The 15,854-nt window shown below is 39.0% G+C and overlaps 1 protein-coding gene across 1 annotated transcript in view; it reads right to left on the reverse strand.

The window, feature by feature from the left end:
• ATRNL1 (attractin like 1) overlaps positions 1-15,854 on the reverse strand; it is a 550,130-nt gene that overhangs the window by 374,156 nt on the left and 160,120 nt on the right. Inside the window, exon 20 of the mRNA XM_050899286.1 lies at positions 500-593. Within this exon, the coding sequence (XP_050755243.1) occupies positions 500-593 (94 nt within the window). The remainder of the gene's footprint in view (positions 1-499; positions 594-15,854) is intronic.

The raw sequence follows: 15,854 nt of genomic DNA on the forward strand, positions 1-15,854 counted from the left end.
TTGTACTTTCCCTGGCAGGTCTACACATTCTTCTGTTCTGTATTTAATGATAGGGAAAAATGTCTAAAAAACCATCCACCTTAATATGTTTCCGAAGTTCTAAAAATCTAATCACTGTAGATTCTGATCAAGGTATGTGACAAATGTACTGAATATAATTACCAATTTTGCAGATATTTTTTACTTAGAATAATTTAAAAAAAATCCTAAAAAAAGGAAGAAAACTACAGATAATTCTCCAGTTACTTCTTTTTACAGGATATTTTTTAAATCTGTAGCGTCTGCAAAACATTACTAATATCTGTGATGTAATTCTTTAACAAAAGACTAAGTAATATTGAAATTTCCTAAGAAATGTAGGGAACACTAGATTCATCACTGCAACATTGTCAGGTCAATCACAAAATCCGAAAGCAAAAGCAAAACAAAAGCAGGAAAAAAGTGATTATACACTAGGCATGAATTGCAATAACTTTGGGCTACATTTAATTGTACTCACAGTTGACACTGGTCTCCTTTGATTCCCTTTGTTGTGCAGAAACATTTTCCTGTTTGCATGTGACAAATATTTGCATGTCCACTGCACGTGCAAGCTATAAAATCAAAAAGGAAAAGTGAGATTTCTTCACCCATATTTTACTTTATAACTAAAGGAATTTTCATTGATTTTAATACTTCATCCTAAATACATTTCCTACAAGCTGTATTAAAAAAAAATATTACTACTTCAATTATAAGCTTCTTTGAAGAACATTTCACTAGCACATCATTTAGTTTGTTTTCTGTAGAGTTAAGAACTATGCATATGTCATTAGGGGCTCTCCTCCACACCTTAAATAATAGCAGTTTGAGAATAACCATTAAAGTCTACCATTTCAATGCGCAATACAGAAAATTATTAACAATACATCTTTTCTATACAAAGTGAAATCCTGACCAATGGCAAAAGCAATGGCAAAATTCCATTAGATTCAAATGTCTAATTAAAGAAAGTATTATTGCAGATGTTTGGTAAAATGTCTAATATAATTGGAACTCTTGCATTTGACAAAACCGAACAAAAAGAAAGCTTTGAAACCATTTCAAATGGAGTTAATACTACAATTATGGTCCACAACAAGAATATTCTAGAAGCAAAAAACAGGCACCTTTAAAAGCTCCTGAAATTTGAACTGAAGGAGAATCACAGAAACATCATCATCACTCCACTCCTTTTTAAAATCAGTGGCTAACGTAAATCTCTCCACAGTGGTCTGCTCACTGCCACTCTTGCTGCCTGATTGATTCTCACCTCAAAACAAACCTTCATGTTTCCAATTCTTGAGCTGGCTTTTTGCTTTTCCTTCCCATGTTTATACAAATGACTATGTTGTTTAGGCAGTCCTCCCTCTTTTCTAACCAAGCGTACAAAACTTAATAACCTCCCTCTGGTAAATGTGTCGATAAGTTCCCACATCACACTGGAATAATTACCTGCTAATATTCACACTACATTTAAAGCCTTTCTTTAATACAAAGTAACTCTGAACCTACCTTGATGATCATATTATGCTTTCACTGAAGTTTTAATTACGACTAAGATAAAAGCTTTAATATGTGAGCTCCTGCTTGGGAACAGATATGACACTAATTGGTGACCTGTATATAATAAAAGTTTATTTTCCACTTTATAATCCTAATATTGAATTTCTATCAGAAGGATTGAGTTTTAATGTTCCTATTTTACTGATAAGGAATAACACACAAGGAATATTTCTGTGACGGTGTCCCATACCATACACACTCTAACCTATCTGCCCCAGCCTAAGACAAACAGGGAAAAAGGTAATATAATAGCCAGACTAGAACCACAATTAAACATAAGATATTATTGACAGAATATTTCAATGTCAGGAATTCTATGTTTGTTCAGCCTTCAGAACTTGTTAAATAGCCAGCTGAAGCTGAAGGAGTGATTCTTACTAAAGAGGTACTAGAGATTCAAACTGTCTGCAGGAAACACATACCAGAAATTTCTACGTGGCATATAGTGATGCCTGACATTTTTCTCTCTTTCATAATACACCTTGTAACAACATTTCTGAAAAACACCTACAGTTACCACAGAGTGTTACTGTAATTGTAATTTTGCTATGATCTTGACACTCTACAATAAATGATCAATTTATATATATTAATAAATGCTGCTACTGTATAATCAGTTATTTTTTCCTAAAGCCATTCATGTTTTCCCCTCTACATTTATGGAATGATTATTTAGGCACTTTAAGCCGGAAAAGCATCTTCTCAAAAGTTAATATTAATTGTGTAAATCTTTGCTATACTTTCAGTGAAAAACAAAGGAATATATTCTTAACAGCTTATTCTGCTTATGGTTAATTGCTCTTAACAGTGATGCACCATTACAAGACAGCACAAAAGTTAAAGGAGCTAAAAGGCTGAATTCCAAATCATATTCCAAAAACTGTCAATATTTTGACAATACAGAAGCTATTGCCAACCCACCTTAATTGATTACTCCCATAGTTATTGCTCAGTTAATAGGAAGTGGATCACAAATATGAAAACGGAACTTCCTTTACTTGAGTGGCCTTTATTTAGTAAAAGTATTTAAACACTAAGTTATAAAAGCCTTTGGATACTATGCATCTTTATCACCTTCTTGAAAAAAAAGGGGTAAAATGGATTATCCAGTAAAAGTAACAGATGTAGCCATATAAGACTTTGTGGAAGGGCAAAACCATTTCCTTTGGCAGCTCAGACATAACTTGTATACCCAGTCCATGGAATTACTGATAAATCAAACTTTTTAGCACCGTTTATCCCCAGGGACATCTAAATCAAATCAGCACCTATATACTGCACATTACTGTACTATGTGCTCACTCGCACAGCAATCCACAGATGAACTCCTCTCCAATCAGCCAGGTATCTCCCTCCATTTAAACTGCACCATGTTTTAGTCACTGCACTCTGTCCTTGGAGTTTCCTGGATTTATACTGGAGAATTGTTAAATAACACAAAAGATCTGACAGAATTTATTTTCCCATGGACTCATGTCTAAATTTTGACCTGTGCGTATTCATAGCGCACACAAATAAAGGATACGTTCATAGTTTGGTCTCTCTCACCAAAACCACCAACGTGGCTGCTCTACCTCACCTGTATTTTCATGACACATATGAAGCTTCTATAGTGCTAAGACCAGTATGGTTGGAAAAGGAGAAGAAAGGAGTTCAGAAGACTCAGAACCTTGTATTCTGGATTACTCATCAATGAAAAAGCTAGTTCTGACAAGCACAGCAGCTAATTTTCTTCTGTTAAAAGATGAAAAGAAATTACTCTCATTGATCAATTTCCTAGTAATTTAACTGTTCCCTGGATAATACCTTGAAAAAGGACATCAGGAGCTAATCACTTTTACATTATTTTAAAAATCTCATCTGGACAAATTTTATTTAACAGCAGTGAATGTACATTTTAATTAATCTCAGGCTTGCAAGCTTGTGATGAAAAATGGATTCCTAACAATCTGTGGACCTCTATGCGAGGAGTAACTCAAAAAACAAAATACATAAAAGCCATCTCCGCTGTTACTGAAGCAAATGTGAATATATGTTATCAAACAAATACAACACCAGAGGCAGAACAATATTATAGTACATTCAGTGGAAAAAATTTTAGATGCCATTACCTCATGCAGGTTTTTTCCATTGACCTACTTCTGAATAATACAAAAGAAATTACCAGCTTTGAATATGAAGTATGTGTACTAATTAACAAACTGCAACCTAAAGCTACATTTGATTTCAAAGTAACAGAAGATTTACATTCTTCCATTACTTTAATATTTCCATACTCCTCTTTCCATATTTTCTTTAATATTTTCTACTTGTTTTAATCTGCTTAACCATTCTCAGTGAATGGTTTCTCTTCAATAGTACTGTAAGTCAACAGTTAAAACTGTAGCTACAGTAGTATCTTTTGCAGTCTAATGCTAGTAGAAATATGCCAAACCTTGGAATCAGTTTTAAAAGCAGATTTTGTACCAATCATTCTCAGCCGGCAGAAGTCAGCTCAAGAGATGCAATTTATATTTTCCTTTTTTTTTTTTTGAGGTGCCACCCCTCTCCACCCCCATGCATTTGTTTTCAAGGAACGAAGCTTAAGTTTCAGCAGCAGCAGCTGCAGCTAAAGCCTGTATTAAGCAACTTTTTTTTTCTTCTAAAAAAGGACAGTTATCATCTTTAATATTGATCTAAAGAAATGCTTAACATGATTTTTCTTTGTAAGAACTCCCTAAAGCTGAAGAAAAAGGAAGTAAGAGCTGAGAGTTAAAATGAAGGCTATACTTAATACTTCACATTTCAAATGCTTCTCTCCCCCCCGCCCCGCTCCCCGCCATGTATTTAATAAAAGGTTTAAGAGTTTGAGTAGAACTGCATGGTGGTGAGCAGAGATTTCTGACTGAAAACTCCAGGCTCAGACTACTTAATGCTAGATGGTGGGAGGATCACGTTATTGCTTTTGATTTTCTGGGCCTGTCTGCCCCATCTTAATTAACATATCTGAGACACTGTCAAGGAAAATTTCTGAGATCCCATTTTTGTGCCTCAGTGTTCTCTTACAACATCGTATTTTCTGTGGCTGCATATGAAGATAGCTAAGCCATCCCACTGAGATTCTCACCCAATAAGGACAGTTTCAGCTTCTGCCACACTCGAGCATTTTACCACGTTTTAGCATCTTTTAATTGATATCCTTTCTCCCATTTAGTTCCTATGTCCTTCAGTGTGGATTTTTGATAGCCACTATTCTTTCACACGTCCAGTTAGGCACAGTGTGAATCTTTTGCATTGTCACATCTCTCAAGTGATGTTAGGTTGACAGCAACACATTCTCTATTATGATTATGTTTTAAATAATGTCCAATTCTTAACATGAATCATTTTATCTGGGACACTGACAGTGGGCTTAAAATTAGAGGATGAAGAACACCTACACAGATTTGCTGGGTTAAGAGAAATTAAATATAAGCAGAAACAATCTTCATGCTTTTGGATAAGGATATTGCATCCCTAACAGAAAGATAGAAGCAAACAGAAAGGTGACAACACTTACAAGCCCAGTAGGGAAAGGTCCTCTAAACCTGACTTTTTTTTTCTTTATTTAAAAAATACTCTTTTTTTTAAAGAAATCTAGAGTCAGCTTTTGGCCCTATCCTCAAAAAAACCACACCATCAACATAGAAAACTAGCCTCACCAATGCCATTATACCTTTTACTGAGTACCACCATATGAAGAGTAGTACAAGACTGTTAGAGAAGAGACATGATTATCTACATGGTACATCAGATTTAGATTCTACTGCTGTATGACATATTCCAGCACTCATAGCAGCACCATACTCAAAGAGTTTCAGGAGCTTACGATGACACTAATCCTCTCTCAAATCTTCCCTGACAGTCATCAACGCAGAGAATAGCTTGAAATCCTGCTTTAACTTTATAGTAAGTTTAATATACAATAACATTCTAACAGTCTTATTAAATTCTGTTCACTTTCTCTATTTCCGCCTAATTTAAGTACTCATATTCAGTATTCAAAATTCAGAAATGAATCTCTGCCAACCAACTGGCTAAAATTAAATATACAGAATTTTCTTCTCTTAAATAAAAAAAAAAAAGAGTAAAAATGTGCATCCCGAAACACTACTGACTTTAAATAATAACAGTAGGTTAATTCCAGGTGATGTATTTTCAGTGAGATAATCACACCTCTAGGATACAACGGGATTGATAGTATATCATGGCTCCTTTTCCCTCACGGGAAAGAAGTGCATCTGTCATTCTCTATTTCATAATTCACACTGTGCTAACAGTTTTTAATTATAAGGACAAGCTTAAGACTCAAAATAAATGCCAGCTTCTGCTAGATTTCAGAACCTTCTATTAGGCAAGAATTATCATTAGCCTTACACCTTCCAAAATAAATAGCAGTACATGAAACACAGAAAAACTTGTTACCAATGCTCATATTTCACTTAAAGAGACAAGAAAAGATGGGAATTAGAATTGTCATAATTTTGTGTGGGAAAAACTCAGGCACAGAATATAGACAGAGATACATTTTAATTCAAAATATATTGTACAACTCTGATGAAGACTTTATTTCATGTTGCAAATTCCTGCCCAAACATGTGTACATTCTTTAAATCAACTTTCAAAATTCATATAAATTAGAGACATGTGTATTTAAAAAAAATATATCAGGTAAAAAAATTCTTCTTGCAAGTAAGACTGGAAACTTTAGATGCAGTATTTTGGAACCATTCATTCACCCCCATCATGACTGAGAAACATGAGTTAAGTACACAATTGTATAAACTGCCTCCAGGTTGAGCTTTAATAACGAGCTCTGATCATTTTTATGTTCTAGGTATAGATATACTTTAGAAATTCAATCCTCTGTAGATGCTGGAAAGGATCCCCCAGATTGACTGGCAAGATTTAAAGTTAACGTCTCATTAGTAACAAGTATTTTAGCGCAGATAATGAGTGAACTTTTGTAACAAATCTCCCAGTCATCCCCCTCTTATCATGCTTTGGTTTGTATCATACTTCATGTCCATGAACTCAGTTTCACAGGAATGAAACCAAAACAGAAGATGGCCACAGGACCAAAGGTGATTAAGGGACTGGAGCATCTTTCATATTAGGAGAGACTGGGAGAGCTGGGATTTAGCCTGGAGAAGAGAAGTCTCAGGGGGATCTTATTGACATGTATAAATACCTGATGGGAGGGAACCAGGCTCTTAGTAGTGCCCACTGACAGAAGAAGAGGCAATGGCCACAAATTAAAAAGCAGGAAATAACATCAAAACACAAGAAAACACTTTTTTACTGTGAGGGTGACCTACTGCGCTGCTGTAGGTGCTGTAGGTGTATGTACTCTGTGCTGCACCTTGGATAGAAACAGTGAGTTCAGCCCAGCTTCAAGAGTTTTCCCATACTACTGTATGCACTCATCTCCAACCTGGGTTTATGTTAAGCACACATGCTTTTGTTTAAACAGTTATTGTAAATACTTAACTATCATACAAACATTTTATCAATCATTAAATATTTTAAATAAATAATCTATGGCTTACGATAAAAAACCTGCTTAAAATATAGCATTTTAAATCTATTTTTGTCATGTTATGTTTACATATTAAGTGAAATGATGACATTAGAGCTTTAAAAACAACAACAAACCACTCTGGCAATATCTACTCTGTTTTTAGGGAAACAGCAGTTCACACTACTCTTTTGTACAACATGCAGATTCTAAGTGGAACAGAAAGATTATATGAAAACAATATAATCCAGTAAATTCATGCTGCAAAATCACAACCCTATAGAATTTATTAAATAGTAAATCCACAGCATGATTGATTCTGAGTTGCTAGCTCAGCATATAAATGTTCTTGCTGATGCTGACAACAAAAGAATACCCATCACTATTTCCATGAAGTATGCATTTTAGACAATTGAATTTAAAAACACTTATTGCTTAGCCCCCATCTCCAACATACAGCTGCAAGAGCAATTTTTCTCTCAAATGGAGCTCACTACAAATGGCACTTTAACTTAATATGTTTGCTTACTTCAAAGATTACTAAACCAGTAGCTGCACATGGATAATTCCTTTAAGACACCTTGCTGATTTTTTTTGAAAAGGAAAGCTATGACGATGCTATTAAATATTGAGGTGTACTACTTTGTTAATTTTGGTAACATGCAAGGCATAAGTTGCATCAAAAAACATATACGTTGCATCAAAAAAAGGAGATACAGTCTTTCTCACACAGCTAGGCTAAGTAAGAAATAGCAAGTATAAACATATATTAGATATAACATTATAATGCTCAATTTCACTGTAAATATTTACGTATGTAATCCATTAGTCCGCTCATATGAGAACTGCCCTTCTGAGACAATTTTCTACATTAGTAATATTACAAAATTGTCTAGTCACTTACTTTTCTAGAAATGTATATTTAGCTGGAAGCCCCTAATACCCTTTTAGCATTCAACAATTACTTTTATGGGAAATACATCCATTCAACCTTTGAGACAGGCAATGTAAAAGCAAATAGATGCACCCAAAACGACTTGTGCAATATAACTGAGTAGCATTAAAATTAAGCTAAAGAACTTCTGTGAAGCAATGAGCAATAAAAATAAGTGTACAAAAAAACCCGGAAAAGATGGTATTGGGACTGCTGTACATGGAGGTCAAATGCAACTGTCATTTTATAGTGACATGATTAACCTTCATAATAAATGAGACTTATTAGACTAATTAGCACATACATAACTAATTTTATTTTCATCCTTCTTCGTTTATCTTGTGATTTATCTTTCTTTGGTCTCAAACTAATTTATTTTTTGTAGTACAACAACAGCACAGAAAAGACAAAAAACATATCTGTGTATTGACACAGTACTAAGAATTGTGAGACAGAGAGAGAAAAAGTAGACGGAATAGACATATTTTGAGGATTTATATAAGTAAGATATGGAATCTGCATATGCAGAATATGCAGGAATTCTCCAACCACCCAAATCATATATATATATATATATATATATATATATATATATCTCCTGTATGTGTCATTTAAAGCAAGGTCAGCTATTCCCAATACTCATAAAAATTAGATAATCATTTTACCAGATCAATACTGGATATAAATTTGTTCTGGAAAGGGCAAGTATGCCCAATCACCCTGGCAGCCATTTTTGTAAAATTAAACACTCCTCACATCGCAATTTTTTCAATAGTTGTCTGAGACTGCAGTGCAGCCTGCCCTTTGCTCTTCCTTGGCATTTTAGAGGCTAACCTGCTGGTTACTGAAATGCTCTTGTCCTTAGCCACTTCCCATTCCAAAAGAGCAATTCACCCTAGCCTGAATGTGATTTTAACTTTTTTCTGGAATTTATAGTCACAGCAGAACAGATAATTTCACTTGACTGTGACCTAAGCCTACTGAGATCATTTGACTACTAGTAAGGCAATGACTTTTTTCCTGAAAAGCAATACTGTGTCACACAGTCAAACAATCTGGAAATCACAAGTGAAGCTTCCTTAGCTTTTTGGACTGATACATACATTCCAGAAGTAGGATATTTATTCTAAAAAACCCAAAACAAATCTGGGAAACAACAAACAGGCTGATTTTCTGTTGCAGAAAACAAAATTTAGTTTGGTTACACCAACACAATCCTACGGCAACCTTCTCCATTTACAGGGTTGTATTTATTCTTAAGCCATTTTTACACTAGTAAAATAGCTCTGCAGTGCTTGTATTTCATTATTTCTTCTGTTTAAAGCATTCATCCTGAAAAGTGAACAAATTTTTTGTCTGTTTGTAATAAATACCTCTCAAGCAATCATACTAAATCTGTCTTTAATCATCAGCAACTAACATTATAAAGAAGCTTGGAAAACCATAATTTTGTTTTATACAAGTAGATAATGAAAATGCAACACAGAAGATTAACACTGAAAGACAGGATATTTTTTCTTGTTATGAACTGAACAGAATCTTAAACAATTAACAAGAGTCTTGCTGTGCCTGAATCTTTCATGCCAATACTGAACTATAGTACAGAATTTTTATAACTTGCTTTTGGAATCATTCAGGAATAACATGCATAGAGAACAGTATTTTCTACCAAAAAACCATGCCAGACCAAAACATTTCCATGAGAACTCATGAACTACAGCAGCACCAACTTTATTTTCTCCATGTTAATCTGTGTGAAAAACTGAAACTTTTACACTTACTTTGAACATGTAAAACTGAAAAATTTCAGGTGAAAACATTATTAAGAGCACTTCATTTGGAGGTAAGTTTAACATGCCCTACTTACCGGTTTCCTTTTCATTCTTTCCACTTATTCTTTTCATTTTTAATTATAATATCATAGAATCATAGAGTTGTTTGTGTTGGAAAGGACCTTAAAGATCATCTAGTTCCAACCCTCCTGCCATGGGCAGGGACACCTTCCACTAGACCAGCTTGCTCAAAGCCCCATCCAACCCGGCCTTGAACACTTCCAGGGAGGGGGCATCCACAGCCTCTCTGGGCAACCTGTTCCAGTGCCTCACCACCCTCACAGGGAAGAACTTCTTCCTTACGTCTCATCTAAATCTACCCTCTTTCAGTTTAAAGCCATTACCCCTTCTCCCATCACTACATGCCCTTGTAAAAAGTCCCTCTCCAGCTTTCTTGTAGGCCCCCTTTAGGTACTGGAAGGCTGCTAGAAGGTCTCCCCGGAGCCTTCTCTTCTCCAGGCTGAACAACCCCAACTCTCTCAGCCTGTCTTCACAGGAGAGGTGCTCCAGCTCTCTCATCATCTTCGTGGCCCTCCTCTGGACTTGCTCCAACAGGTCCATGTCCTTCTTATGTTGGGGGCCCCAGAGCTGAATGCAGCAGTACGCCAAGTGGGGTTTCACGAGAGCGGAGTAGAGGGAGAGAATCGCCTCCGTCGACCTGCTGGTCACGCTTCTTTTGATGCAGCCCAGGATACGGTTGGCTTTCTGGGCTGCAAGCGCACATTGCTGGGTCATGTTGAGCTTCTTGTCAACCAACACCCCAAAGTCCTTCTCCTCAGGGCTGCTCTCAATTCATTCTCTGCCCAGCCTGTATTTGTGCTTGGGATTGCCCGACCCATGTGCAGGACCTTGTTGAACTTCATAAGGTTCACACAGGCCCACCTCTCAAGCCTGTCAAGGTCCCTCTGGATGGCATCCCTTCCCTCCAGAATGTCCACTGCATCACACAGCTTGGTGTTGTCAGCAAAGTTGTTGAGGGTGCACTCAATCCCACTGTCCATGTCACTAACAAAGATGTTAAACAGCGCCGGTCCCAATACCGACCCCTGAGGAACGCCACTCGTCACTGCTCTCCACTTGGACATTGAGCCGTTGACCGCAACCCATTGAGTGCAACCATCCAGCCAATTCCTTATCCACTGAGTGGTCCATCCGTCAAATGCATGTCTCTCCCATTTAGAGACAAGGATGTTGAGCGGGAGAGCGTCAAATGCTTTGCACAAGTCCAGGTAGATGATGTCAATTGCTCTTCCCTTATCCACTAATGCTGTAACCCTGTCATAAAAGGCCACCAAATTTGTCAGGCACGATTTGCCCTTAGTGAAGCCATGTTGGCTGTCACCAATCACCTCCTTATTTTCCATGTGCCTTAGCATAGTTTCCAGGAGGATCCGCTCCATGATCTTGCTGGGCACAGAGGTGAGACTGACTGGCCTGTAGTTCCCCAGGTCTTCCTTTTTTCCCTTTTTAAAAATGGGGGTTATATTTCCCTTTTTCCAGTCAGTGGGAATTTCCCCAGACTGCCACGACTTCTCAAATATGATGGATAGTGGCTTAGCCACTTCATCCACCAGTTTCCTCAGGATCTGTGGATGAATCTCATCAGGTCCCATGGACTTGTGCACCTTCATGTTCCTTAGACGGTCTCGAACCTGATCTTCTCCTACACTGGGTGGTTCTTCATTCTCCCAGTCCCTCCCTTTGCCTTCTGTGATTTGGGTAGTGTGGCTGGAACACTTGCCGGTGAAGACTGAGGGGAAAAAAGTCATTGAGTACCTCAACCTCCTCCATATCCTGGGTAACCAGGTCAGCTGTTTCCTTCTGGAGAGGGCCCACATTTTCCCTAGTCTTCCTTTTATCACCAACATACCTATAGAAGCTTTTCTTGTTGCCCTTGATGTCCCTGGCCAGATTTAATTCTATCAGGGCTTTAGCTTTCCTAATCTGATCCCTGGCTGCTCAGGCAATTTCTCTGTATTCCTCCCAGGCTACCTGTCCTTGCTTCCACCCTCTGTAGGCTTCCTTTTTGTGTTTGAGTTTGTCCAGGAGCTCCTTCTTCATCCATGCAGGCCTCCTGGCATTTTTGCCTGACTTCCTCTTTGTTGGGATGTATCGCTCCTGAGCTTGGAGGAGGTGATCCTTGAATATTAACCAGCTTTCTTGGGGCCCTCTTCCCTCGAGGGCTTTATCCCATGGTACTGTACCAAGCAGATCCCTGAAGAGGCCAAAGTCTGCTCTCCTGAAGTCCAGGGTAGCGAGCTTGCTGTGCGCCCTCCACACTGCCCTAAGGATCCTGAACTCCACCATTTCCTGGTCACTGCAGCCAAGGCTGCCCTTGAGCTTCACATTCCCCACCAGCCCCTCCTTGTTGGTGAGAACAAGGTCCAGCATAGCACCTCTCTTCATTGGCTCCTCTATCACTTGGAGAAGGAAGTTATCATCAACGCATTCCAGTAACCTCTTGGATTGCTTACGCCCTGCTATGTTGTCCCTCCAACAGATATCAGGATGGTTGAAGTCCCCCATGAGGACCAGGGCTTGTGAACATGAGGCTGCTCCTATCTGTCTACAGCCAGGCTCATCTGCTTGGTCTTCCTAGTCAAGTGGCCTGTAGCAGACCCCCACTATAATGTCACCTGTCCCTGCCCTCCCTTTAATCCTAACCTATAAACTCTCGGTCGGTTCCTCATCCATCCCCAGGTGGAGCTCCATGCACTCCAGCTGGTCATTGACATAGAGGGTGACACCCTCTCCTCATCTCCCCTGCCTGTCCTTCCTAAAGAGCCTGTATCCTTCCATCCCAACACTCCAGTCATAGGAGCTATTCCACCACGTCTCCATGATGCCAATAAGATCACAGCCCTGCAGGCGTGCGCACGTCTCTAACTCCTCTTGTTTATTCCCCATGCTACGTGTGTTTGCACAGAGGCTTTTAAGTTGGGCCCCTGACGAAGCTGACTTACTGGCTGGAGTGGCTGGAATCCCTTTGTGATGCTCTTCAGGTGCTCTCCTGCTGACCTGTGATCCCTCTCCAGGCTCTGGGCATCTGTTGCTGGCACTGGCCTCAAACTGGTAGGAGTGGGATGGATTGAGGTTCCCCTCCTCCGGCAACTTTACTTTAAAGCCCTCTTCACCAGCTTGGTAAGCCTATGACCAAAGATGCTCTTCCCCTTCTCTGACAGATGGACCCCATCAGCCCCCAGTAGACCAGGTTTCTCAAAGTGAGTCCCATGGTCTAAGTAGCCAAACCCCTGGCTGTGGCACCAGTCCCGTAACTATTTGTTGATTCGCCAGATTCGACTGGCCCTTTCAAACCCCTTCCCTTTGACTGGGAGGACTGATGAAAAAACTACCTGCGCTCCAGAGTCCCTTACCACCGCTCCCAGGGCTCTGTAATCCTTCTTGATGCTCCACGGACTGCTCCCGGCTGTATCGCTAGTGCCCACGTGAAACAACAGCAGCGGATAATAGTCAGGGGAGTGTACGAGGCCCACCATTCTGCCTTGAGGGTCAGGTAGGATGAGTGCCCTTGACCTGTGCAGATGGTCACAAAACGGTGCCTGGCTGCTGGGTGATGTGGACTTCAAACCTCTTCACTCGGCCAGCGGAATGTCCTTCCTTCGAAGAGGCGCCCTCCCTGCACGCCCTCCTGCAGGAACTGCCATGCCACGCCCTGGCTGCTGCGCCACGCCCTGGTCGTTAGCGCTCCCTAGGGATGCTCTTTGGGAGTGGGGTGTGGCCGCCGTTACTCCTGGCCCCGCCCACGCCTCATCAGCCGCTCTCTCTCGCGAGACCTGCCGGCTCCTGGCGGGTCTCCGCAATCTCCTGGTGTTTCCCCGGCTCAGGAAAACCCCCTTGCACATCACGACCCCCAGCTCCGCTGCGGAACACGCCTGCACCGGAGCTGACCGCCTCGGTGAGTGATATGTTATTAAGAAATAAAAAGCCTACAAATTTTACCGTGGGTTAAGCTGCAGGTTTTGTGAGTTCAAGTCAAAAACTAAACTCTGTATCTGATGTATAGCACAGTTCTTTAAGCATGCAAACATTTAAAGAGATGTTTCTTTCACATACCTACAAGATTAAAAATATTATTCCTTAAATTACTCTTAGTTTTCTTGCTTGTGAAGAGGTTCTCACACGAAAACATAAGCTAAAATTAGAATTACTTAAAAAAGAAGTAATTTCAGATCTGGCAGACTAAAACTTTTACTAGGTTTAGTAAAAACTAAAACAGTGGGGTTTGTTATTGTTGTTTGGGTTTTTTTAAAGGAAAAACTGATGATTTTGGATGCCTTCATCCTTGAATGTCCAATCTGAGATGTGTTTAAGAAGACTTTTTCAGACACTAAATGCTTAGTACATTTTTTTAAAACTGTCTTTTTAAGTTTTCTTGAAAAAGACAGCAGCTTCTCTACTGGCTATTTTGAAAATTTTGGCCAAAAACCTCCTTTCATCAAAAGGTTGCTATTTTTTTCTCCTCTCTCTAAAGAGAATGTATAACTTCCTAAATTATAACTGAAAAAAATAAATCAAAGATTATTATGTAAGGCAGTATGAAAAGCAAAACAATTTAAAACCACTCAGTAGCTGTTCATAGCGGCTTTAAATGTCAAAAAATAATTCCAAGCTAAGGTGAAAAACAACTGAAATCAACAACTGGTGATTGCAACTATTTGTGTGTATTTGGTCATTCAGAGTAAAAGCCCAAAGAAGAGAAATGCCTTACGCAATTTATCAGACAAAAACGCCACAAAATGTAAAGAAGTCAGCAAATCATTTCCCTGTGTGTTAGCCATTAGGAGGTACAAAATACGACTGATTTTTAATGCATTCAACCGCGAGTGAAGCTTTTTTTTTCCCCTTAAATAACTAATGCGGTCTGCCATTGTAATGTATTAGCATTTACCACTCAGAAAATGAAGGAGGAATCAACTGCAATCAAACAGAAATGCCGTTACAAGAGTTTTTTGAGAATCTTCATTCTACTAGTTGGAAAATGAGTTGCATGATGCCTCAAAAGCTATTTTCTCAACAGCCTGTAGGGGGGTTCCAAGACCCCTTAGGGGGAGGGATGACCATTTCAATGCAAAATGACAACTTCTTGACTCTTCTGTCCTGGTGGCATATTCATGTGTGTAGGAATTCAAACAGGTAACTCCATGGTCTCCTGTTACACTGGGAGGGTCTGTCATACCCCTCTGATTTATGCACAGTCTCTGATCTAATTTAAATTGATGGCTTCATAATCAAATTTAAAGAAAAAAAAAAGAAATTGTTTTAGGCTGTAAAATTGCAGTCAATGATAGAAGATACCATGCCGCGTGTTACATGTTGGACTGACCAGGTGTGAGGAGAGATATTTGTGGGATTTTCCTGCAGAAGGATTACAGACAGAGATGCTGAAATTTGTGACTGACTGCAGATGTCTCTGCATTTAAAACTATGAGAATAATAGGGAAGTTGTGAGTGGTTGCAGTAACAAGAGAGAGAATGAGAGCTTCTCAGCACCTAGAAACATCTAGAAGGGTAGATTCAGAAATTACAAACAAACGAAATGTCTACTTTTTTCTTTATTTCTATCGCATTTGGGACAAGACGACTCTGGCTGTAGTCAAATGCTTATTTGAGGATCAAGTAACAGTGATTTAAGAAAAATGTCATCTTCAGCTTACAACTGCCAACCCTCAATCGGAGGCTAGCATCTTCTCAGCCTAGACATAGCAGCTACGTGAGCTCTTGACATCTCTTTCAACACAAGTAAAATATGTTTGCTTATAAGAAGCAGAAAAAATCACTATATTTCTGGACAGCTGAACGTTTCTAAATCATGCCCTGCCTATCTCCTCTGGTTTGGAAACCAATGACTTCATAAATTTCATTAGGAAGGTGAACATACTGATACACAGCTCAGACAGCACCTCAGAAATACATTTTACAAATATTCCTTATTCCATAAAATAAATTT

This window comes from Gymnogyps californianus, chromosome 6, assembly GCF_018139145.2.
Source record: "Gymnogyps californianus isolate 813 chromosome 6, ASM1813914v2, whole genome shotgun sequence".
Taxonomy (NCBI): Eukaryota; Metazoa; Chordata; class Aves; order Accipitriformes; family Cathartidae; genus Gymnogyps; species Gymnogyps californianus.